Raw genomic sequence first — 25484 nt, 5'->3', positions numbered from 1 at the left:
TCAGTAAGAAGCTTATCAGTAAGATAATCTGTAAAATTACATAGGATTAAAGTAAAAATATTATTAGATATATCAGTAAAATTACACAAGATTAAAATACATATATCAAAAACATATTAGCCTCTTTGCTATTATAGATTTCCGATGGATCAAGCAATGTATATTTCGACAGGTATCACATCCTGCTGATCAAAATTCCATTTTAAAATATACTTTCAAAGAGCATAATAAAATTTAACTAGGTAAAATTTAGCAAAAAGTCTGCTTTTTTTTTAAACTTTGGATTTTTTTTTCACTTTAGAATCATTTTATCATTCTCATTTTGGCAACCCTGATACGCATTAAAGTAGTAAACAAATAATTTCACGTGTTGAATATTGTTTTCACATGTAACATCAGCCAGTGGAAACAATCTTCTCTTGTTTCATTCGAATTTTGGTGTGTGTTTTATTTTATTTTTTCTTGTATTTTGTACAAATTTCGAAGAGATGGGCCGGCGACTTCCAAAAAGTTCTAAGCATAAAAAATTAAAATTTGTAGATCCTTGTTACAGAGGACCAGTTCATCAGCTTAAAAACAGGTAATTGATTTTTCGTTTTTTTAATGTTGGAACATGGAATTCATGTAGTATATTTTTAGGGTTAGAGTTCTAAGTATTTTTGATTTCTTAGTAATACAAAGCTGGCGAATGGGAAGTGAAACAAAATTTCACTTTGAAAGAGTTCTGGTTCATGATCACTTCGATGCGTGCTCATTTATTTATAAAAGAGAAACATTTAGATAAAATAATAATAAATACGTTCTACGACTTCTGAATTTTTAACATTATTAATTAGAGATATACATTTTTTTAGTATGATAGATTTTAAATTCCTACTTTCTTTAGTATGTTTTAAATGTGTATTTCAAAAATTTTGCTTTCTTGATCTTTTTTTATGGACTGTGTTTTACTACCTACTTACTTTTAATTAATTATTAAATTGATTGAATTACTTATGAAGACATATTATTTCAGATGTTATTTACTTATTTATTTATTTGAAGATTGATTCTTTTTGAATTTCTTACCTTTCACTTCATCTCCAATCTCTTTTTATATTTGGTTATTTCATTATTGAAATGACAGCCTACAATTTCATCATCATAATACTCTTAATTATTCATACGACTGCTTTGTAAAATTGTAGTCACTGTTATCGATTGATCTGCAAAGAAATACAACATATACATATATATATATATTCCCTAGAGGTCCCTACAGGTTTTTCCTGCAAAAAAAGAAAGTCTGCTTTATGTAGAAATTTAAACTAAATAATTGTTAGATTAGCACTTTAAATGAAGTTCTTGAAGTTGCTTGGCTGGGAAAGTTATCTATGATATTTAAAGTTACAGCTATTAGATTTTAACTCTATGAGCCCAGCTGATGTAAAAATTCTAGTGTTTCAAATCTCTGGGAAGTTTTTTGTCTTCAAAAATAGAATGGAATTGTCCTTTCTTTTAGAATAATTACAAGAGGGGGGTCATCTGTTAAGTTATAGTTGAAATGCCTGTCCAGTTTTTCACACCAATAGAACACCTGTTGTTAACTTTACACTCATCTGTATTTCAAAGATTTTAAGAACTTTATATATATATATATATATATATATATATATATATATATATATATATATATGCATCTTATTGCTGATATATAATTAGGAGCAAATTTTAAAAAATAAAATAGGATAGATGAATTAAACGTGAAACATCATCATCTACAATATTTCAAACTAGAGGTTCAAATCACCTTTTAATTTTTTTCTCAAGAAATGCATTGTTTATTTATCATGTATGAAATCATTTAATGATGAAAATAAAATTATTTTAAATTCATTATCACTGATAAATTTGCCGGCGTCCTGGCATAGGGGTAGTGCGTCTTTCCCGTGATTTGGGCGTCCCGGTTTTGGGCATGGTTGTTCTTCTTGTTCTATCTGCGAGATGTGTGAATGTGCCCTCCTGTAAAAAGGGGTTGTGCAAGCGAATGAGTGATGCGTGAGTAGTCAAGTCGTACTCTTGGCCCAAGATGGCTCTACGATAAAAACAAGAGGCGCTTTCCCTTAGGCTTAAATCGGCTGTCTTCGAACAGCGGGCTTGTCCATGGCAAGTGCCATAAAAAACAACAACAACTGATGAATTTTTTTCACAAATTTTTAAAGGAACTTCTTTCATTATATGAAAATTCATTGAAATATAAATGCTTTAAAATGTAAAAAATTAAATTAAACTGGTAATTAAACTATGAATTGAGTTTTGATATGTCTTTAATAATGATGTACAAACAGTTGAAGATATTTTCGATTTATCAATATTTTTTTACTTTTTTCTTACTTTTTATCAGAATATCTTGTTTACAATTTTTATTTTTCATAAACAGTTCTAATTTAAATGCTTTTTAGCTTGACATAATTTACTTATTTTTTCATAGAGAAGTTTTATACTTTAAGACAAATTTTAAAATTAAAATATAGTTAGTAATGTGCTACTTTAATGCAATTTTTTTTTCCTTTAAAAAAGGATTAAATGTGTAATATAAGAAGTAAGCTTAATTTTTTTGTTTTTACATTTTCTTACTAGAGCAATGAAAAGATTTTTTTTCCATCATATATATATATATATATACACATATGATATTACATTTCAATTAGAAGAAAGTATTTTTATTTAAAGAAGCTGCATGATAATAGGAAAAAATACAATAGAAAAGAATGTTATTTTATTAATCATGCACTAATTTGGTTTCTTTTAAATTAAAATTGAAAACATTAAATTTTGCTTCATTTCAAAATTACATCCATAGTTCATTTTAACTATATTCAACAGTCAGTATATTTCCTCTAAATATCAGTACATATCCTCTAAAATATAAGGATAATAAAATGTAACATCGGCACCCTATAAAGTACAGTGCAAATTCCCACCACCCTTATTTTGTGCCAAATTCTCAAAAGTATCCAAATCAGGGCCCTGTAGAATGAGAGGTTTTAGGGTGAGTCCAGATTCATAGAGTTATGAATGTGGATTGAAAAAATTTGTTTTGAAATCATGAAGATTACACGCACACACATAGATATAAAGCAGAGTGTATATGTTCCTTATACAAATCAACAATTTTTGTTTAACTTTGATAAAATTTGACTTACATGTTTGTAAAAACAAGAGGAAGATCATTGCATTCTGAATGATAGTTAAATTTTCAGTTAATTATAAACTAAGCAAAACCAAAGAATGACCATTTTATTCCAAAAGTTCATTGAAATTTCAGTTAATTATAAAATTTCAACATTTTCTCACAATTTCTTCCAAAAATATTCTCCTGTAACTGATATTTATACTTTAAAAAAAAAAAAAAACTTTTTTTAATGATATTAATTTAATAATGACACCATTATTTCCTTATTCAAAAAAAAATCAAAAATAATTTGCACCTATATTATTGAAATGATAATCAAACTAATACAATAGATTTGTATTAATACTTCTGTGAAATTTTATTCATGTTGCACATGATAAAATTTTATTTTTCATAATGATTATTATTAGCCAAGATTAAAATTACATTTTTATTATTTAGTAGGTTTTTTTTTTTTTTTCTAAAAATTAACAAAAATGATAAAAAAAAAAATTTAAAGGAGATAATAAAGTTTGCTATCTTTGATACAGTAACAGCATTAAATATAAAGTAGATTTTGATCTTAACTATTGTTTGGTATTATATACTTTTTAGAATTTTTCTAATTTTAATTTATTGAAATAAATACTTTTAAATTCATTTGATAAATATTATATCACACATTATTTTTTTACCAACTATAAATTGATGCTTTTAATATAATTCAGATTTTTGTCTTTTACATAATTTGTCAAAAAATATTGGAAATATATTTTTTACAAAATTTTTCATTTGAACAATTCTGATACTTTGCTCTTTTTAAATAAAATTTTGATTAAAAACAGTGCAGTTGCCAAATATGAATTTCTTCAAGCAGTAATGTTCTAAATTTAACACAGTTAAATTTTATTAATTATTTTGTTTTATTTTGATCATTTATGTTTTATTTTGAAATCAAAGTTAGGAAATAGGGATTTTTTGTTATATAAATTTTCATTAAATTCAACTTGCAACTTACAATATTAATTAGACTAATTAGTCTTATTAACAGTGAAGACTCTATTTTAAACAATTATATGATTAATGTTACTAGTTGAATTGAAGGAAAATAAAATTCCAGTCATTGAAAATCAAAGTATGTAACTAAGGCAAAATTTGTCGTATAGTCTGTGACAATGTTGAGAAAAGATGAAATAGAAAAGTGAAAAGGATATAAAATGAATAACATATATATTCAGAAAAACACTCTAAATATTTATTAAGATATTTATTAGAGATTTTTAAGAAATGCTTTTAATAGACAGAGTTGATAAAAAACAATTAATTGTTTTTGAATAAATATAATAACAGTCTCTACTGTCATAAATTGTTATTTTCTATTTAGATGCATTTATCTAATTTTTAGAACCACAATTGTAATATTGTTTCAATAATAGAGTTTGAATTCCTGAAATAATCATAAATAACATTTCTGATCATTTTGAAAGTTCAGCTATTTCTTTGAAGTAGTTTCAAATAAATATTTACTTGTCTCTAGAAAAACACAAATCTGTCTTGGATACTCTTAATTAATACTATCGGTATTTGTGAACAACTTTTTTTTAAATGCGTATTCTTAGAGAAGACACGACATATAATCTTTAAAATATTTAATGAAGGTACTTTAGTATTGTACTTTTGGAGGATCCCACCCCTCCCCCTTCTTCACATAATTTTATAACTATTTAGTAATAAGAAAATTATGTGAAAATATATATGTGTGTTCATATAAAATATTGTTAATTTTAAGGAAAAGTGGACATAATGGTATTCTACAATATTGTCACATAGATACTATAGTATTGAACTCAATGACGCATACAAGAGGTAGAGCTAAACCAATTTATTAACTGAACTCTGAACTCAGAACACAGTGACTGACAAATCTTCTACTTTTATACTAGCAGGGAAAGTTCCAGAATACTTTTCTGGAGATAGTAAAAGTCCAGAACACTTGTCTGGTAAATTAAAGAAATGTCCAGAATCTTCTGGAACATGAAATAAAGGGAAACATAAAATCAAAGAATTAAATATTTACACAAACTGTTAATCGCGTTGTCTCTGGCGGAATTCGAACTCACAATCTCTTGATTATGAGATCAGTGCCAGTGACTCTTCATGGAGAGTCAACTGCCTCTTTTCAATGTGGCAATATTATTTATTCTTCGTGCTGATATGGAAAGAGAAAGAGTAGAAATGTTTTTATACATTGTTGTAATGCTTTTTGAAGATGTAGTTTGAAAAAAGTGAGAGAAAAAAAAAAGCTTGAAAAACAGAGTGTGGAAACATATTATGAACTTATGTAGCTTCTAAAAGGAATTTTTCACAAATCAGCATTTATTTTAAGTGTTCCGACATGTTACTTGTGCTGCCCTCTTGTGGCAAAAGGAAAAACACTTCAGTGTATCGTGAGCTAGTGTGTGTGCGGTAGCAAGGCAGCGTGCTGCTAAGCAATGATGGCCAGAATAAAAGGAAAAAGAGTCCAAAATTATTCTTGTGTGGTGATTTTTTAATAATGTGATAGCAATCAACATAAATTTAGTGCGTGTATGTTCATTAAGCAAGTGCTGATTGAAGAGTGTTGAAACAAGAAACCTTTAAATTCATTAGTGAAATCTATGATCTAGAGATAAGAAAATAAATATCTCTAAAATGCAGATAAATTAAAATTATCTTGCACATATACAATCTTTGTGGAAATTAATTGTGAATTGGGGGATGAGGGAATGCAGGGGTGTTTGTGCTCCGGGGAAACCCCGGAATTCCGGGGATTTTGAACTTCGATCCCCGGAATTTCCGGGGATCGTCGTTCAAAAGGAAGTAGGAATAATAATGAATTATTTATTTTGATCTGGGTAATTTTGTTTGCTTTTAAAGCAGAAAACGCAAGGTCAGTGTGTGTGATGAAAACTTTTCCTTTCTTTCTCCAAAGGCAGTAATAATGCGTGAAAAGGGGGAAAAAAACTTCTTTTTTGTTCTTTCCTTATTGCGAGTTATGACTCATTCCCCCGGTTCTCGGACATTCTCTTCTGGATTCTTTTCGGCAAGTAGGCGCAGCAGAAAAAAAAGGGGGAGACTTCGTTCGACCAGATGTGCGATAACGTGACTCTGGGTTCAAAGGTCTTATCTCTACTGGCGTGGCGCCAATAAGTAGAGAAGGGGGATTTTTCGCCGTATTAGCTATTTGTCATTGATCGCTTCGCAACTTTTTTTTCTCCGCTGTGTAAAATTTTCGTTTCATTTATTGATGCACGTGTAAATTTTTCGTTTCGCTTATTGAAATATTTTTTTATTTATGTACGCAAGAGAATTTCATTTAGAAATTTCAGCATATGAAACAGAAATTACCCCTTAAAAATTCATATCTAATTAGTTTTACAGCATTAGATCCAGAGCTAAGAGGTAAAACCAGTACAATATTAGCTTTTGAAAAATTATCATCTTTTATGTCCCATATTTTTAGTGATAATGAAAAGTCAAAAGTAGAAGCTGAAATAAGGTTATACCAGAGTGATATTGATATTACCAAAGAAATGCTCTACACATCTGATGAAAGTGGAAATCAAGTCAAGTGTACAATTGATAAATATTGGTCTAAAGTTTTTAATTTAAAAGATGATTTCACAAATGATTATAAGTATCCTACATTGGCTAAATTGGTCAAAGCCTGCCTTAGCTGCTTCCATGGCCCATTAGTGGAAAGTGCATTCAACTTAATGGATACACTTGTCACTGACTATAGAACCTCTCTTAAGATTGATTCCCTAGATGCAGTGCAGACTATTAAATATGATTTAATGGCTTCTAAAGAAACCTCATGTGAAAAATATGGCTCAAAAAATCCAATGACTGATCCAATTCACAAAGATCTCTTACTGAATATGAACAGAAGTTGGAAAACATATCAAGAGGACTTAAAAACATGTATTTCAGATGAGTCACCTATAAAAGTCTCTGAAAAACCTTCTACATTAGCAGAAAAGCAAACTGCTTCTACCTCTGCATGTGCAGTTCTCGAGGAAATTTCTTCAACTGTAAATGAGGAAAATAAAAGTCAACCTTCCTGCAATTATGAAGTTCACCACAAAAGAAAGACAAGCCCACAAACATCAGAAAATAAAAAAAAAGCAGCAGAAATTAGATAATTTTTTTTTAAAAGAATTAATTCAGGTAATTTAAAATATTTGCATAAAATGTAGTAGTTTATATGTTTGAAAATTTATGGTTATTAATTTTGCAAAAAAAGTAATTCATTGAACTTTTATAATTAGGTCATTCAATACTTCATAATTGTAATTTTTCATTTCTCCCCCCCCCCTTCTCGAAACTCCAAAATGCCGGTAGTAAGTCCGTAAAAGTTTCAGGGGATTTTTTGGGGTCCCACAAACACCCCTGGGAATGAAACATAAGAAGGAAAAAAACATTACTTGAAAATTATTATTCATCACTTGTATCTTATTTGAATAATGAGTTATAATGTTTGGAATATTATGACTGTTAAAAAAAAAATTATCTACTATAACAAGTAAAGTGTTTACTGCAAATTTAGATCATCGATTAATCTTTCTTTATTTCATGAATTGCCATAGGATTTATATGAAAATTTTTTAAACAATATATAATTTTAAACAATAAAATTTCTTAAGCAATATAAACAATGTAATTTTACATTAAAATTGCCATTATTTAATTTTTAACTTGTTATTAAAATGAATGAAAATGATTTAATTGTTTTTTTTTTCCAATATATATTTTTTTTAAGTATTTATTATAACAGCATTTCTTAATATTTCAATATTTGGAATTTTGCTTTGCAGTCTCTAAGCTCTTATTTCTAAGCTCCTCTGATTTTTTTTTTTTTTTTTTTTTTATTTTGTACTATTCCAATATTACTCTTTTAATTTCATCCATCATAACTGGACATATTTTAAATTTTGTGTCTTGGAACTTATCTAACTTTATTTAATACTGTTCAAACTTCAAAGTATTTTTTTTTTTTTTTTTAAATTCAGATTAACCAAAGCCACAAAGTGGAATTATCCCCTGACAACTAATATGAAAATACTTTAAATATAAGAAATGTCATTTTATTAATTAATTTTTTTTGTTTAATAATTAATTTTTTCATTGTCTCAATTTGAGAAACATTGGATTAAAGAATATGTATGCTTTCTTAACTTATTTGCATATAAATAACTGGAATCAAGCTATAGCCAATTGTTTATTCTGATTCTATATTTCATTTGGGGAAAAATAGATGTTGTAGCAAAATAACCACATATTATAGGGCACTTAGGAATTGGCCTTTTTTTCTGTTTAATTGCTAGGATAGTTTGTAATTTGAATGGAAAATTTTTATTTATGAATTTCAAAATGTTTCCATTGTTTAGATATACTAAATCATGCATTATTTGTTATAGTTTTTGTGAACTTTGTCTTGGCATTGACTCTAATGATTTGGCCAGGTTAGCACAGTAACAATAAATTTATTTATATTTTATATTATAAGAACAATGCCTTTCACTTCTCATCTAGCCTAGCTTATAACCATTACATGAGAAATAGAAAGGTGTTTGAAAAAAAATCTAGTGCATTAAATACCATGGATTAATAACAGCATCTTATCAGTTTAATAACACTCAGCCACAGTGCAGCTTTGATGTTAACAAATTTTATGTGCATTTGAATTATGACTAGCATCCACCAGATATTCAAAATTGAAATAAAATTTTATTTTTTAATACTCATTTTATGTCTAAAGAATGCATAAAACTTTATTTTACAAAAAAAAAATTGCACAATCTTCTAACTAACCAATTTTTTCTACTTTTCCTCCCCTTTCAATAAAAAAAGATTTTCTTAAAAAATATATTATGATATCTTTCGTTATTAAACTTTATATAAATTAAGTAGAAAACATTTTTGTTATAGTATTTCAATCAATTTTCAGTTGGTTATCAGACATATCCAAAAAATGAAAACAATTTCATATTTTACATATTTTTATATTAGTACAGTATTTTGGGTGTCAAACTGTTCCAAATTTTTTAAAAAAAAGTTATATTATTATCTTTTTTTATATTTAATAATGCTCATATATATTGTATTTATGGTGCTGATTTTGTTACCCAATTTTTATTTAGTTATAAAAGTTTTTAAATTGTGATAATTTGAAAGCTTTAAATGTGCAAAAAACTGAAGAAAAGATTTGAAATGTATTAAAGAAAACTATACCTTAAAATTTATTAATATTCCTTTTTTTTAGTGCATGACAGAATGAAGTATGCAATAAATGTCAAAGCATATATCTTTGTTATTCATCCATATTTATTTAAAGTAAGAAAAATGCAATCCCAAAATGTGAATCATTATAACAATTGATACAAAAAAAAAAAAAAAAAAAAAAGAAAGAAAGAAAGTAAGAAATTGTAACATTTGTGAGGTGGTAAAAAGATGACATTCATTTGGTAAAAGATAAAATTTGATTTATATTAATAAATTTAAATAGTTATAAAAACCTGATTTATATTTTTTCTCAACAAATAAAATTGCAACTTTGTTTAGTTGTTATTATAATAATTGAATTATTTAGCTTATTACATATATGGACTGATTATAACATGTAAATGAACTTACTAGTGCATTTAATAGTTGTACACATTTTTATTCTTAAAGTAAAGAATAAGATCATTTTTTCCCAGGTGTGGTGGTGAAATTTGCCGGAATAGGTATTGTCTTTGTCAGAATCAGCCTTTGTTTTGTTTCAAAAGAGAACATTATTAGAACTAATTAACACTGTTAAAAATTAGAGATAAAAAAACTATATATAAATTTATACTATTAAAAAAAATATTCTTTTAATTTTGAGATATGAAACATTGTCTTTATGGGATTCTTCTGATAGTGTTATAGAAATGTATCAAAATTTTCCTTAATTTTTAATTGATAAAAGCTTTAATAAAATGTTGAGACATGTCTTGGAAATGCGCATTTCCAACCTCTAAAGTATGTCTGCAAAGTTTTGTAGCTATGATGCCAAACAAAGTCAAGCCTAAGTCTAGAGAAAATCCCTGCAAAATATTAACAAATATATCTTTTTTTTTTTTTTAACAATAGAGGTAAAATAATTGCTAGCAAAAAATTTGCATTTTGCATCTTCCACAGTATGCAAAAAAGAACACTTTATTTGTTAACTCAATTGCAGTTATTATAAGCTTAATGCAATGAACCATTTTCTTGTTTGAGTGGCAAATGTCAAAATGTACCCTGGGGGCCAAACATAACAGCCTTATGGCACAAAGTTTGAAAGACATTTACAGCAATATATAATAAGGTTTTAGAAATTAGCAACTTTGAGTACTTTTGACCATTGTCAAGGTAATAGAGAAGTACCAGGAGTGGGAGCTATTTGTACAGGCAATTAAAAACCTTCACATTGTTGGTTTTAAATAGATTGTATTAAAATGTATATATATATTTTTTCTTTTGCAGTATTCCTTTTTCTAAATGGAGCTCTTTTTTTATATAATTAAACTTTAAAATGTTTTGGAATTAATATAATTTTTTTTTTTTTTTTTTTTTTGTTTGAAAGAAAGCTTCTACCCAATGAACCACCTACAATTGAAACAAATGATCAAGAAATGTCTAAACAATTTGAGGAATTCATTGATTTGAAAAATAAAGCAAAACAAAATGCATTCAAAAGAAAAAAGAAGAAAAAGAAAGTGCAAAAGGACGATTTTATTATTGGTAAGACTGTTCTTGAAAAATATTCTTTTGAATATGTTATGTTAATACGTAATAATAAATGTTATTGCATGATTTGTACATAATAATAATTATTATTTTAATTCCCAGTTTAGATATAATTCTGTTTGGTTTTAATTTAGTTTTCTTTTTGGCTTTATTTTATTTATTTATTTCTGCATTCAAACTGTAATTTGAAGATGTAACAATTTAACAATATGTGCATATTTTAAAACAGTTAAAATTTCAGTTCAAAATAGGTGAATGTGAAAGAAATAAAGAAAAAATTTTGAAATAATTGCAAGGAATGCTATAACTTTATCAAATGAGCACACCTGCTACTTTTCTCCCCCTCCCCCGATTCTTTGGTTTAATACCTTTAATCTGAAACAGTATAGCATCATTAAGTTTCTTAATTTTACAAGCTAAACAAATTTTTTTTAATCTTTATTTATCAATATTGTACATCTAATATACAAAATTTGAAAATATCAAACTAAAAAAATGTTCATTCTAAAAATACTTTTCTGTGCTTTGTTCGTATATTTATTATTTTTATGATTACTGCTTAGTGAAAAATCATATAGTCGATAAAGAGGAACCTGGAATGGAGAGAAAAGTGAAGAAGTTACCTGCTGTGATAAAACAAAAGAAGACTGAAAGTGAGAATCAGTTTTTCAATAGAATTCAAAGGATGGCAGACATAGCATTAGCTGAAGCTAAAGTTGAAGAAAAATATAACATCCAGTTGGTGGATGTTGATAAAAAAGGAAATGCAAAGTATGTTGAAACAAACTCTGAAGATGGGTCAAAGCAACTTTCAGAAAAGAAAAAAGAGTAAGTAAAAGAAGGAAGGGAAATGAACTGTGACTGTATTTTGTTTCTGTATTTTTTAATGTCCATTATTTTTATTTTTTTTATTGGCATATGGTACTGCATGTTTCTTCAGTGTTCTACTATAGCAGAAGTTCCGTTTTCTTGTTGTATTTTAAATATGTATGCCACCACAGTTGAAATTAGGTCCCATGATTTTTTATCTCGATTTTTATTCACAATTTATTTATATTTTGAAAGGAACTCACCTTAATTTAGGATGTGCAACAGCATGAAAAGAGTTCAAAATTTTTAGATCTAAAAACTATTTTTATAATTTTTTCATCTTAAAAGTGCTTTTTTTTAGAGGGGTGGAAGGTTCTAAAAACTGCTTAGTTTTCCCAAGATATGCAAATACATCCCTTTTCCTTTAGAAGTTTAATGCACACACACACAATTTTTTTTTCTCAGAAATTGAATATGATAAATGAAACACATAATCGTAAGATTTTGTTTACTGGATGTTTTGATAAAGGAATATCAGATTGATGAGTAATGAAAATAATGAAAGGGAAGAATTCAGAGAAAAAAACTGTGTGAGTTAGATCCAAAAGTATTAACACTTGTTAAGATAACACATAATGATTTTTTCCCCTACTATTCCTTCCTGCTATAACAATAGACATCTCCAAATATTGAAATACTGCAATAATTATCCCAAAAGGGACAGCACAAACTATCTAGCATGTACCAATTCAAAAAAGTTCTAAATTCCTAATTTTTAGAGTTTTAAATAATGAGGAATTTATTTCCATTATGTCTGTTTAACTGTTGTCTGTTGGCTAATAGACATAATAATTACTATATGTCTGTTGGCTAATAGACATAATAATTACTATATGTCTGTTGGCTAACAGACATAATAATTACTATATGTCTGTTTCCATTGTATATGTTTAACCTTTTAATGGGTTGTTAAAGAAGAATACACAGATTGGCTCCGATTTGTGGAAAACACCAACTTCTTATTAGTGACCCCCTCCCCGCTTTGAACATAACATATTCGATAATTGTTCTTGTTAATATGTCATTTTGGAATGATACTTTGACTTACTACAGTGGTTTTACTGTATTATATAGAAATGGCCGGGATAGCCTGGTTGGTAGAGCGTCGAATTCGCTTCCCTCAGGTTGCGAGTTCGAACCCCGCCGGCCGAAGATTCCCCGCGTGCTTGGTGGCTGACGCGCGTTAAATCTGTCGTGGTCACAATGTCCTCCATGTCGAGAGTAATACCACTGGGGGTACTGGATCAGGGGTGATCGTTCTCTGATTCAGGTCTAAATTACGATCTGTAGTTGAGTGAATGAAGTCCGCCCCGTAAAAAGGGTTGTGACGTGTATGTAGCTAAGTCGTTCTCTTGGCCCTAGATGGCGCTACTATAGAAACAAAAGGCGCTCCCCCTCAGGCTTAAATCGGCTGTCTTCGAACAGCGGGCTTGCCCATGGCAAGTGCCATAAGAAACAACAACAACAATATAAAAATGTAAATCATTGCATGAGTCTATAACAATTTATTTTTCACGTATTTTTAAATAACCTTTCATTAAAAAAAATTTTTGTTTGGTTAAATCTTGCCAAATTTTAATTTTTATTATAAAAAGTTTTTTTAGATCTGCTGTTTTAATTTATTTAAAAGAAATTTAAAAAAAGAATGTGAAATTTATTCTTTAGGGTTCAGGTTTTTTTTTTCTTGTAACTCTTATGCAAATACTTTGTCTTTCAATTGAAATCTCTCTCTCTATATATATATATGCATAATGGTTTTTCCTGAAGAACAGAGCAAAACACAGTTTAAGCCACTGAAGTTAGGGGTAGGAAGTTGCTTCTTGCATAATAAAGGTACACTAAAACTGGATTTTGAAAATTTTTTATTAGAAACTGGATTAAAAATTAAACAATTTTTCTGTGTTTTTACAACAACATCTAAGCATATTATCATACAAAAAAAATTTTTACACCATCTTAAATATGAAAAAGAATTATTTTTTCAGTGATATCAGTTTCGCACTTTGCATTTTTTTAAAAAATTTAATAATTTTTTTAATTAGTTTTTGACACAGTTTGTAAAAATAATTTTTATTGCAACGAAATTAAAAATAATATTATTACTTCATTAAATATTTGAGCCATAATTTTATTACTGTCAATGTTATGATTTAAAAACAAAAATGCTTTATTTCAACTTAAAAATGTTTAAGTATTTCATTTAATAAGATTTTTTAATAGATGAGTTTTTAAATTTTGAGTCAGTGATATACTGTCTTGTTTTGACTTGAAAAAAAGAATACTTTTTTAAAATATGACAATGTATATATTTTTTATTTTCCTTTTATATCTTAACTATATTTGTCTCTTTTTAATTTCATGAAATAGTTTCTAATATATATTAAATCAGTTCAATTGTTTTTATTTCTTCATAAAACTTTTAATCATGTTTTTCTGTAAGTTTTAAAAGTTAAAGTATGAAAATTTTATTTACCTTTTTTTATGGGTTAAAAGGCAGATTTTTTTTAGATGTTTTATATTTAACAATAGAAAGCATTGTGCAAATACACCCTGCAAAACAACAACTTAATCTATTTCTTTTCAATTATAAAGAATTTTATTTTGAACCTTTCCCTAGAAATGAATATTATTCAAAAAAATTTTACTACTAGATGCAGTTTTGTTTTTGAATTATTATCATTGTTTTAGTTTTAAATGAAAATATTAAAACATAGAACAGACATGTTACATAAAAAAGAAAGTTTGGGTAGCAACACAATTAATTTGTAGTTAAAGTATGCATTTTCTGTATACTCATTGATACTAGTATTTATTCATTTGAATTTCATTAAGTTGTTTTAAGTTAGTAAATATTTAAAAAAATTATTAAAAAGAAATTATCCTATGTTTCAGGAAAAGGAAAAAACATAATGAAAGAAAAGAGGAGAAAAAAAAATTAAAAAAGGATGATCCAGAATTTGAATTGAAGAAAGGTACCAATTTTTTTAAGATTGATCTCTATATATAATATTAAGGAATATATATATATTTTATTTTAAATTAATTTTAAAGTTTATCTGCTTCTAATTGTTGATTTTTGACTTGCAGAAGTGGTACCATTTGGTCAGGTGGCAAGTGCACCTCCAGTTTTAACAGCAAAATTAAGAAAAGCTCCTGAGTTTGATAAGGTAAGAATTCTAGTATTTTTTGAGGAATTTATTTGAATTAATCTTCAGTTATTTGAATTAATCTTCAGACAATGATGATTTGTTAATACAAAAGAAAGGAGTCAAACAATGTTTATCATATATATATATATATATATATATATATATATATATATATATATATATACTGTATTTCATATAATTTATGAAATCTAATGATACTGATCTTATTAGTAATCATAAAAGCAATTTATAATAAATTACTTGAATTTTATCGATACACTGTAATGATGAATATTATCTAAAAATTCTTCTGAGTGAACAAGTAGTATTTTTTGAATAAATTTTACTTATATTTGCCAATTTGTTATTAAGATGCATATTGCTGGTAATTCAGGAATGACTTTCAGTGGCATTCTGTCAAATATTGAAATATTAAGGAGTGGAATTGCAAAATTAAAAAATAGTGAGTATCTTATTGGGAAGGTTGGACTATGTGTCCCTACATTTAAGACCAGTTCTTATATTTGAATTTTTATTAATCAACATTATTTTATACATATCAATATAGATTATATGCATTAAATTTGACCATATTAACATCGGATCTGTTACTTTTAAGCCTAATCTTTTAATTGTGTACTATCAAGTTCTTTTTAAATAAGATCCGTACAAACCCTAAAAGATTCACTGATCGTTTTTTTTAAAGATCACATAAGTAATGGATGCAGGGCTGTCTAAGAATTTTTCCACACCTTAAACAATTCTCTGTTTTAGTTCTTCTATACATTGTTATGTCGAGTAATTATAAACCTTCTATCCCTTCATAAAAAGTTAATAAAATAAAATTAAAGAAACTTTAATTAAAATAAAATTTATTTTCATTTATATTGAATTTTTTAAAGCATTTGTGGAAGAATGTAAAAAAATTGTTATAAAAATTAATATATAACTTTCATGATAAGCAACAATAAAGCAGATATTTATGATGAAAACAAGCAGTTGAGATCATTATTACATTATATAATATATTTACAAAAATATACTTGAAGAGTCTAAACCTAGTAAAGAGTATATAATCTTTACTTAGTTTCTTCAGAAAGCCTTCATTTGTTTACCTTATTTCCCTCCAAAGAAAAAGTTGAAAAAATTTTTTTAGTAATTAAATAAAATGCTAAAATTGACAATATGAGTTAATATTAAAAAACATTTCCCATCTTTTTTTACAAAGAAGTAAATTATTTAATTTAGTTACTTTTAAAAAATTACATAATCTCTTAGTTGGACTATATAATGGATTGTAACATTGTTTTTTCTTCCTTTAATCTTATGATCAAAGTAAATAAAATGCTATAGATTCAAATTGCTTTTGAATGTTACTTTCAATACTGTTCAGGTTGAAGCCATTGTCATAGCTTTGGATTGTCAGTATAATAATTTCTGACAATATATTAGATTATTATTTAGTTATTTTCCTTCATTTGATTATATTTTAAGAAGACAAGGTATTCTAAATATGCAAAATTAACAGTCAGTTCAAGAAATTTTATTTTACTAAGGCAATTTTCTTTTAAGAAATGAAGAAAAAAAATCTGACAACAATTTACATAATTTGTCATTTTTATATTCTTTAAAATAATTATTTTCTTATGGTGCATCAAAAACTTATACTAACAGCATTAAATTGAACAAATTCTTAAATCAATTAATGAACATAAAACTTCTAATTGATATTTCTTTTGTCTGGATATTCATGTTAATGCGAAAATTTATTTCTAATTCTAGATCTAATTTAATTATTTATTCTATTACAGGCAGGCAGAAGACAATTACACCTGAAGAATATGTTGCCATCTAATCAAGAAATAAGTAAGAGACAGGTCAGACTGCTGTCAACTAAATTCAAACATATGCTCCCAGATAAAAAGGAGTTAGAAAATGAACGATTAAGAGTTGTTCAGCTGTACAGAATGATGAAAAATAAAAAAGCACCATAGGATTACTTGTATTTCATATGATTTTAATAAATTAAAACTGTGCATGTCTATACAAATGAAGGCCTAGGTAACTGTATACCCTCTTTGGCCTCAAAAAAAGTGTATGACAAAACTATATCATTTACATTCTCCAGGCGTGGATCTTCAGCATATTCTGGATCTAAATAGAAGAAAACTGGCATATCAACCTGTAAAAATCAAAACTATAATCACTTATCAAGAAAATTAAATAGATGAAACATTGTCATTCATCTGTTTGAGTAAAGCAGATATGATCAGAATATACACAAGGGATACTTTTAAATACTATTTTAATTTTAAAATAAATTTATCAGTAATTCATTTTAATTATTATATACATGGACCTAATCAAGTAAAGAAGGGAAGGAAAATTGCGCATATGCAAGTACAATATGTTCATTTTTTAGTTAAATTCAGTTTGCAAAGTGTATACCTTCCAACTTTTATTAAACTGAATTCCAATTTATTGAATAGATATATCATCAATATTTTATAGCTTAGCATAGCTTTATAAATTTGTCCTTTTCCAGATGTTCAAAATTACTATGTTACTCAATTTATTATATAAATTAATGTAAAATTTAAAAAATATATTAATTTTTCAAATATTTTTTTTAAACTAATGAGATTGAATTCTATTAAAAAATACACAATATAAGAAGTATAATACATGTACTTGCTTATACACTAATAATTTTCTAAAATTAAAATATGATAATATTAAATTGTTAAGAACTTACTTCTTCATCAGGATTGAGTTGTTGCTCTTCAAAACAAAAGCACTGAAAAAATATATATATATATATATTGAAAGTCACATTTTAAAATAAAACAAATCAAGAAATGCATTTCGACAATTAACTGATTTTGGGTATAATAAGATTTCTACTACTTGTTACTTAACATTGATATTAATTTCTTCTTCTTACTTACAGTTATGAATACACGTTACTGTAGAACTTTTTTTATTACTTATATTAGAATAATATCCTTTGAGAGGAAAGCAACTATTAACAAGTTCTTTAATATCCTATATGAGTAATCAAGTTGCAATTATCATTCACCTTACAATCCTCTGAATGAGATTCATCAAATCATTAAAATGAAAGAAATGTTCTCGCACCATTATTTTACCTATCAGGAAAGCAAGAGCCTGCATGCTTTCACCACAACTATTCATACATGTCTCATAATGTATATCATCATCCCAAGATATCAAATCAAGAATGAGATAATTTCTCATTTTAAAATGCATCTTACTGCTACTTCATAAAAAATGTAATTTTTTAGCTTTTTGATAGCTGATATAGTTTTTTTTTAAAAAAATGTATGGGCTATCATTAACTAGTTCCACTATGCAATGTTGGTAAGGATGGATTTTATAAACTTGCTACTAAAACGGGTATTTTAAAATAATTGTGTATGATATCCGAATTCAGTGTTTGCAAAGAGAGATTTTTAAAGAAAAAAGATGTCCATGCTACAGAAATATCTTTATATTGAAAGGCAATAAAACAGTTCCTTGGTACTGGGCAGGGTTTCAAAAAAGGTGACTGCAAATGTAAATGAAACACAAAATGTTTGTCGCAATTGTTATACAACTGTTTGCTATATAATTCAGTGTTTCATTCGATTGCTCTAATAAGTAAGCATAATTTTATATGTTTTGTAAATTCATTTCCTTAATTGTAATAATATGTTAAACTGTTTAATTCTTTATAATAATTTTAATATTGATTGATTCTATCAACTAATTTGTCATTGCTCGATTGTATTAACTTGATTCTTTAGATATCAAAAAATTAATAAACACTATTTAATTTAAGCATACAGAAACGTTGCTGTAGTTCCAGCAAATATCTTATTTCTAGTATAACAAGAATGTAGTTAATAATGTGCAAATTATGTAAATTATCTGAGAAATAAAACAATTTTCAGCACTTTAATGGATCACCTTGGTTAATGTACAGATTAACTGATTTTTGCACTTTAGCAGTACATATACATAAAACTTAAAGGCTATATCTAAATGAAGAAACTATAAATTTGGTTTAGGTGAAAATATCAAGAAGTAAAGGATGTTAAATGTGAAATGCCCAGTTCTTTTTCAAACATATCCATCAAATCTGACTACGCCATTTTAACACAATGTTGATCACCTAATTAAAATATAAATTCTTCCTACCTGTATTTTATTAAAATATCTTCCAGCCTCAAAAGGCAATACATTATATGTAGCAACACCAGTAACTGGTACACTTGTTGGATTTCTAGCAGTATAAAAGGCTAATGCAGTTTCTCCAGGAGAGACCTATAAATTTATTTTATATTTAATATCTAAATTTATTTAAATTACTAATTATGAAGTAAATTATTAAAACATCTAAACAATAGCTTAATAAGCTGTAAAACTGCTAATAAGATAATCAAAACAAATGAGTACAAATCTACACAAATTAATAATTTTGTATTTTTTTTTTTTTTTATATTCTGGAAACATATAATCAAAATACAAAAACTTCTGTATATTATTCTAATAATAATTAATAATCCCTTCTATATTATACTAGATATCAAAAGATAGTGATTATAAAGCTGCAAATAATGATTTTTCATTTTAGAAATTTTTTTTATATCATTCTAAAAACATTCAGATAAAATATTAGTTACATTTGAAAAGTCTATATTATTTCTGAAGTAATAGATGGCCGCTTATGTATCTTCCTCCTCCAAATGGCTCTTTGGGTATCAGTTGATAGTAACAACAAAGGGGGATCATGATCAATAATTAATAGAATATCAAAGGAATATTGAGAAATATCTTAAAAATTGATAAAACAAGATGATTTCAGAGCTTTTCCCGAAAGATAAAAGAGATATAACAATCATTCAAGAGGAAATGGGTCATTCAAAATAGTTAAAGCAGCCCTTCCAAAAATTAACAAAAAACTATTTTTATCTAAGAAATAGGAAGCAGAAGTAATCTGGAAAGTGCTTTAATATGCCATTGCTTGTAGTATATTTGATCATTAGAATTTTGGAGAAGACATTTAGCAGTGAATCTTAGGAAAGATTCACTGCTTGTTGTATGCATCCATATCAATAAAAAAGATTTATACCACTCCATTCCTGCTTTGTAAATAACCACTATGGAAGTCAATATTAAAATAATATTTACAGTAGTGAAATATTGGAATATTTTGAATGATATCCACTTTTGTATCTTTAACCTCAATATATATATATATGTTGCATTATAAGAGGATTCAGTTTCAATGAAAACATTCACCATCAAATATACACTTTTAGATTTGCAAACATCTTCATAATCTTTTTTAAACTCAATTCCTTTTCATCTCAGGATTTTTTTTTTTAATTATTATTCTGTTTCTAAATTTAAACCAAAACAATCAATTTCAATTTAGATAACACTTAACAGATTTTTTTTTCCTTTAATTTTTGAAGGGAGGAAAAAATAACATTTGATATGGTGTCATTCTTATTTTTCAGCAACATTTTCCTACTTAGATCACTACTGAATAAATTATTGCATTTCAAAGGATGAAGAGATGTTTAAAAAATATCAATAAATTTGTTCTTCATAAAATATATCAAACATTCACATTAAGCATATATTATATAATTGAAAATAAGAACAACTCAATAAATGGAATCTTAAAATTATTTATATCTAATAGCAGGATGTTTATTCCACAATACTTAGATATGGTTAGAAATAACAAAATCTGCTTTCTAGAATTACTTTTTTAAACTACAAAGAAATATATAGATAAATTTTACTGCATATTTGCTTGTTTTAGATATATCATAAATTGGATATTGTATATTAACTTACTCTAATATATGGCTGCTGAGGTTTGAAATTCCATCTCATTGTAGAATTCACATCAGCATTAAAATTCACCGTTATAAGGCGGTTCTTGATACTCTGCATGCTTGCAATTTTTTCACCAGCTTCTTCTAAAACAGCTTGACCACCTTTGCCAGTAGTCTTTAAAAAAAGAGCAAATCATAAAAAATTATATAGAGGAATAATTGAAATAGTACAGCATTAATATGAAATATGGCAAATTTAATGTTTTATAGAAACAGAAATTCTAACTTTTAAAATAATTTTAATACAGGAGTTGAAATAAATTTTAAAACAACAGAGACTTTAAAAGTCTTCACATACTTCATACATATATAGCAAAAAAATAATATTTAAGTAAAAGTAAAACTATAACAAATGAAGTGAAAACTAGAGTAAATAAGAAAAGTGCTTAAAAATCTGGGGGGGGGAGAGGAGGGATATGAAACATATGAAATGATTGCATCATTCTCAAAGTTTCAAAATCTGTTTCCACCTTTAATACTGATGCGTGAATTATAGATAATATTATTAATGGTTAGATTATGAAATCTCAAACATCTTCTTTAAATGATGATTTCAATAAAGAAATAGTAAATTATTTTTGCCATATAAAATTCATTTAAAGACAAAATCAAAGATATCTTTTATTAATCCATAAGACACTTATTGCAGTATTAGCTATAAATATATTCAACACAATAATGAACAGATCAAGTAATTATGTCATTATATGCCAGAAATATTAATTATGCAATGACAGTACAAAAGTACGTAACATTAAAAGAAAAAAAAAGTATATATCGGTACAACATTTGTAGTGTTGAAAATCAATGATTTTCTCAGGATTAAATAGATATATATTCACATGAAGCAGTAAAAGCCAGCATTTAACAAATGCAACTAATATTTGGACTGCATATCAATCATATAAATAGTATTACAAAAGAAAGACCCCAAAAGAGATTTAATATGTGATATATAATAATGATTCAATATTTATATGATATTCAATTTTATGTAGACATAATTATACAAACAAAATTATTCTAAATTGAAAAATTTTACTTTTTTTTATTTGCAAAGCATTAAAAACATTTCAATATTTCTGAAATTTATTACATTACAAATAGCATGCTACGAGTCAACAAATTATAGGTTGCTCAATTTTCCTTAGCAAACTGCAAACACTTAGCCACAGTTTGCAATAATAAATTTGAACAAAAAGTTTAAAAATGAATATAATGTTTCCTTTCTCATCACTTATTTTCAATATCACTTAGACATAGTAACATCATTTTTAATGTTTCCTCTAAGAAGTCTTACAGGTGCTAAATCAGAACACTTTCCTCCCTTTGTATAGAAAATGGACACAAATCTTATACCAGAAACTAATTGAGATCCCCTGCTGCTCTTTCCTCTGAGCTAAATCTATTGGATATACTGATAATTTAATGACGTTTTACTTTCAGATTCTATTGCATTACTCCATGGATGATGAGTAGGAATTATATATCTTATTTTCCAATGAGTTAAAAAAGGAGAAAAATACTTTTCTGATATTTATGAAAACCCTCAATCTAAAAAGTTTCTGCAATAATAAGAATTAATAATTAGAAATTAAAATCAATTTAATAGACTGTTTTATTTTCCATTAAAGTAAAAAAAATAATAATGCAATAAATTGGGGCAAAAACTATAAAATAACTAATAAAATATCATATATTTAAAAATACAGGAACAAATAAAGCATAATTTTTAGTACTATGTTGACTTTAAATATTATCAAGGATTAATATAAGAAGAATAATGAAGGAAAGCATAATGTTTCCTATAAAATATTATAATAAAGAGTATGGGTGTACATAAAATAAATTTCAAAATAAAACTGATTTGTGTGTGTGTGATTTAGTAGGATAAAATTTCAACATAGTTTATTTGATTGGATTGGATGCAAGCTTCCAATCTATTTTGCACATAAATGATTCAAATATATACTTTTTGATAGTAATAACATACTATCAGCAAAAATTATTTATGAATGAGCCAGTTGGCAAATAATTACAAATGTGCAATTTATGTATAAGTATCAACTGAAAATATGATATATTAAATGTAATAAAACAATCTTAAAACGTATATATTTAATAAGAAATAATTTATTACAAAAATATACATTTAATACTTACTTGGCAGTATAATCTGTAAAGTAAAACTGATAAATATGTGCTTCCAGCAACCATTATTACCAAGGCTGTCAAGTAGTATAAAGTATTTCTATTCCTTACATTTTGATCAGTATTTGGAGGATGAAAATAACATCGTTGAGTAAATATTCCTTTAAATTTTTCAGAATCTGTATTCTTTCTCCCAGATAATAGTTTAAATAGCTTTCTGGAAGAATCCTTTTGAGCTGTGCTATATTTTGAGCATGCATAATCTTTTAAAATGATTGAAGCAAAACCACTTCTTAAAGGAAACATGGGTTTTCTCACACTACAAAATATTCTATACATGATTACAAATATATGTGGGCAGAAGCTGCAGTAAATTAATCACAAATTTCCTGTAAAAAGAAAGAATAAATTAAAACCGCAGGCAGATTTAAATTTTCTCTCTTTTTTTTTTTTTTTTTTTTTTTTTTTTTGCTTAATGTAAAACTAATTCATTTTTTAAAAACTAATATCTCTCAAGAGTATGAATATACTTAAACTTGGTAATCACACTACACATAGAATGAATTGAAATTTACGATGGCAAATTTAGAATTAGGTTATGTAACATACTCTCAAGTTTAAAAGATCATATATTACGTAAATAGTCATTTAATACGGAAATCTAGAGAATAAAAAAATACAACAAATACGATAGAGCATATTATTTCACTAAATTTTTTTGGTGAGCAAAAGAAAAAGTCAAATAAATTTCAAACTAGTACATACACACAATTCTTGATTGTTTATTTACAATTTCAACACGTTAGAAACAGGAGTAGCTATGACATTTTATTGGCGCTCAAATAGATATAATTAACCAATGAAAAAAAAATTTTGATATTAACTAAGGGAATATTCGATTGACTAAAATAAGAATATATTTTTTGTTGTTGTTTTCAAGCTTCTAAATCTAATTTAAAAACATCAAAATCACCAATATTCTGATCTCTATATATATCCCTGATGATGAAACATCATGCTGAAATATTAGAACATTTTGTATTTCCAAACATATTGGCAACAGTCTTTTGAGCCTCTTTCAGCAGACAGTTACTGTTTTGATTTTGAAATGAATTTAAAATTTGATTAGTGGCGTTTTTCTCTTTCTAGTAAATATTATGAATATTTCTCGCACTGAAAAAAAAACTGTTTCACTTTGAAAATATATTATATACGAGCTATTATTTTTAAACAATTGTGCCGCAGAATGAAATATTTTAGAATAGCCCCAAGTATCGGAGGTTTTAAGTAAAGAATAACATTGAGCATAACACATTTTAATTTAAAATTGAATTAACATGTAATCAGAGTGTAAATAAAATGTGTGATGAAATATTTGCCGAGAACAAAAGTGCATTACAACATATGATCATTGACACAAAAAATTCTCATGAATGCCAATGGTGTGGTAAAATATATTCCCTTAAAAGTACTTTAAAACGTCATGAACAGATTCATGCATTAAAAACGCCTCTTACATGTGAAGTGTGTGGTAAAAATTTTTCTTATAAAAGCAGTTTAAAACATCATTCATTGATACATTTGAAAGAAAAATCCCATGCATGTGAAATATGTGGTAAGAGATTTACATGGAAGGATAATATGAGGCAACATATGCTCACTCACAGGAAGGAGAAGCCCTTCATGTGTGAAGTGTGTTATAAAAGATTTAATTATGATCATAATTTAAAAGCACATTTGCGCACTCATATAAATGAAAAACCTCACATATGTGATAAGTGTGGTAAAAAGTTTCATTTGAAGAGTACTTTAAAACGTCATTTAGTAATTCATACAAATATAAAGGCTTATACTTGCAAAATATGTGGTAAAGCTTTTTTTCTTAAAGGTGGTTTAACATTACATTTAGCTACTCATACAAAAGAAAAATTGTATGTATGCGAAGTGTGTTGCAAAAGATTTTCATGGAAGAGTAATTTAAAGCAACATTTACTTACACACACAAATGAAAAACCCCATTTGTGTGAGATATGTGGTAAAGCATTCAGCAGGAAAAATAATTTTAAAAAACATTTGCTGATACATACAAAGAAATCCTTTATAACATCTTCTACAAACTCTTAGAAAAGGCACTCTGTGCTTATGAAGTGTGCTAGAAAACATATTTGGTATTTTCTCGTTTGCATTCAGTCAAATATTCATGGAACAAATAGATCTGAATTATGAGAGTGGCAGATAATTGCCCAACAACTCTTAAACTTTAGGGGACTTAAGGGTTTAAGATATTCTTATGGTATTTTTGAGGAAATCTAATTCATCAAAGGTTAATTTCACAAGGAAATCTAAACTTTCATTTGATTTATAAGAACTTGCACTCATGAACGTATGTGAATTAAGATCAAAGATTGATTAAAAATAAGAATGTTATTGGTAACTGATAGAGCCCTAATTGGA

At 26.5% G+C, this 25484-nt stretch overlaps 2 protein-coding genes across 2 annotated transcripts; one reads left to right on the top strand and one right to left on the bottom strand.

Moving 5' to 3' along the window:
- Positions 1-337: 337 nt before the first annotated feature.
- Positions 338-16963, top strand: LOC129975966 (coiled-coil domain-containing protein 137-like). Its single transcript, XM_056089274.1, has 6 exons — positions 338-580; positions 10785-10942; positions 11512-11776; positions 14711-14790; positions 14906-14985; positions 16779-16963. The coding sequence occupies exons 1-6, from the start codon at positions 489-491 to the stop codon at positions 16959-16961; spliced, it is 858 nt and encodes a 285-aa protein (XP_055945249.1). The 5' UTR covers positions 338-488; the 3' UTR covers positions 16962-16963.
- LOC129975967 (cytochrome c oxidase assembly protein COX11, mitochondrial-like) lies at positions 16964-23925 on the bottom strand. The gene is made up of 6 exons (XM_056089276.1): positions 23796-23925; positions 23043-23419; positions 20839-20994; positions 19168-19293; positions 17723-17764; positions 16964-17149 (listed from the first exon to the last, which is right to left on the bottom strand). Exons 2-6 carry the CDS (start codon positions 23367-23369, stop codon positions 17009-17011), a joined length of 792 nt encoding a protein of 263 aa, XP_055945251.1. The 5' UTR covers positions 23370-23419; positions 23796-23925; the 3' UTR covers positions 16964-17008.
- Between the last annotated feature and the right edge of the window lie 1559 nt (positions 23926-25484).

Source organism: Argiope bruennichi, chromosome 7 (assembly GCF_947563725.1).
Source record: "Argiope bruennichi chromosome 7, qqArgBrue1.1, whole genome shotgun sequence".
Taxonomy (NCBI): Eukaryota; Metazoa; Arthropoda; class Arachnida; order Araneae; family Araneidae; genus Argiope; species Argiope bruennichi.
Note: the sequence above shows the minus strand (reverse complement) of the source record. Positions and strands in the feature narration are given on the sequence as shown.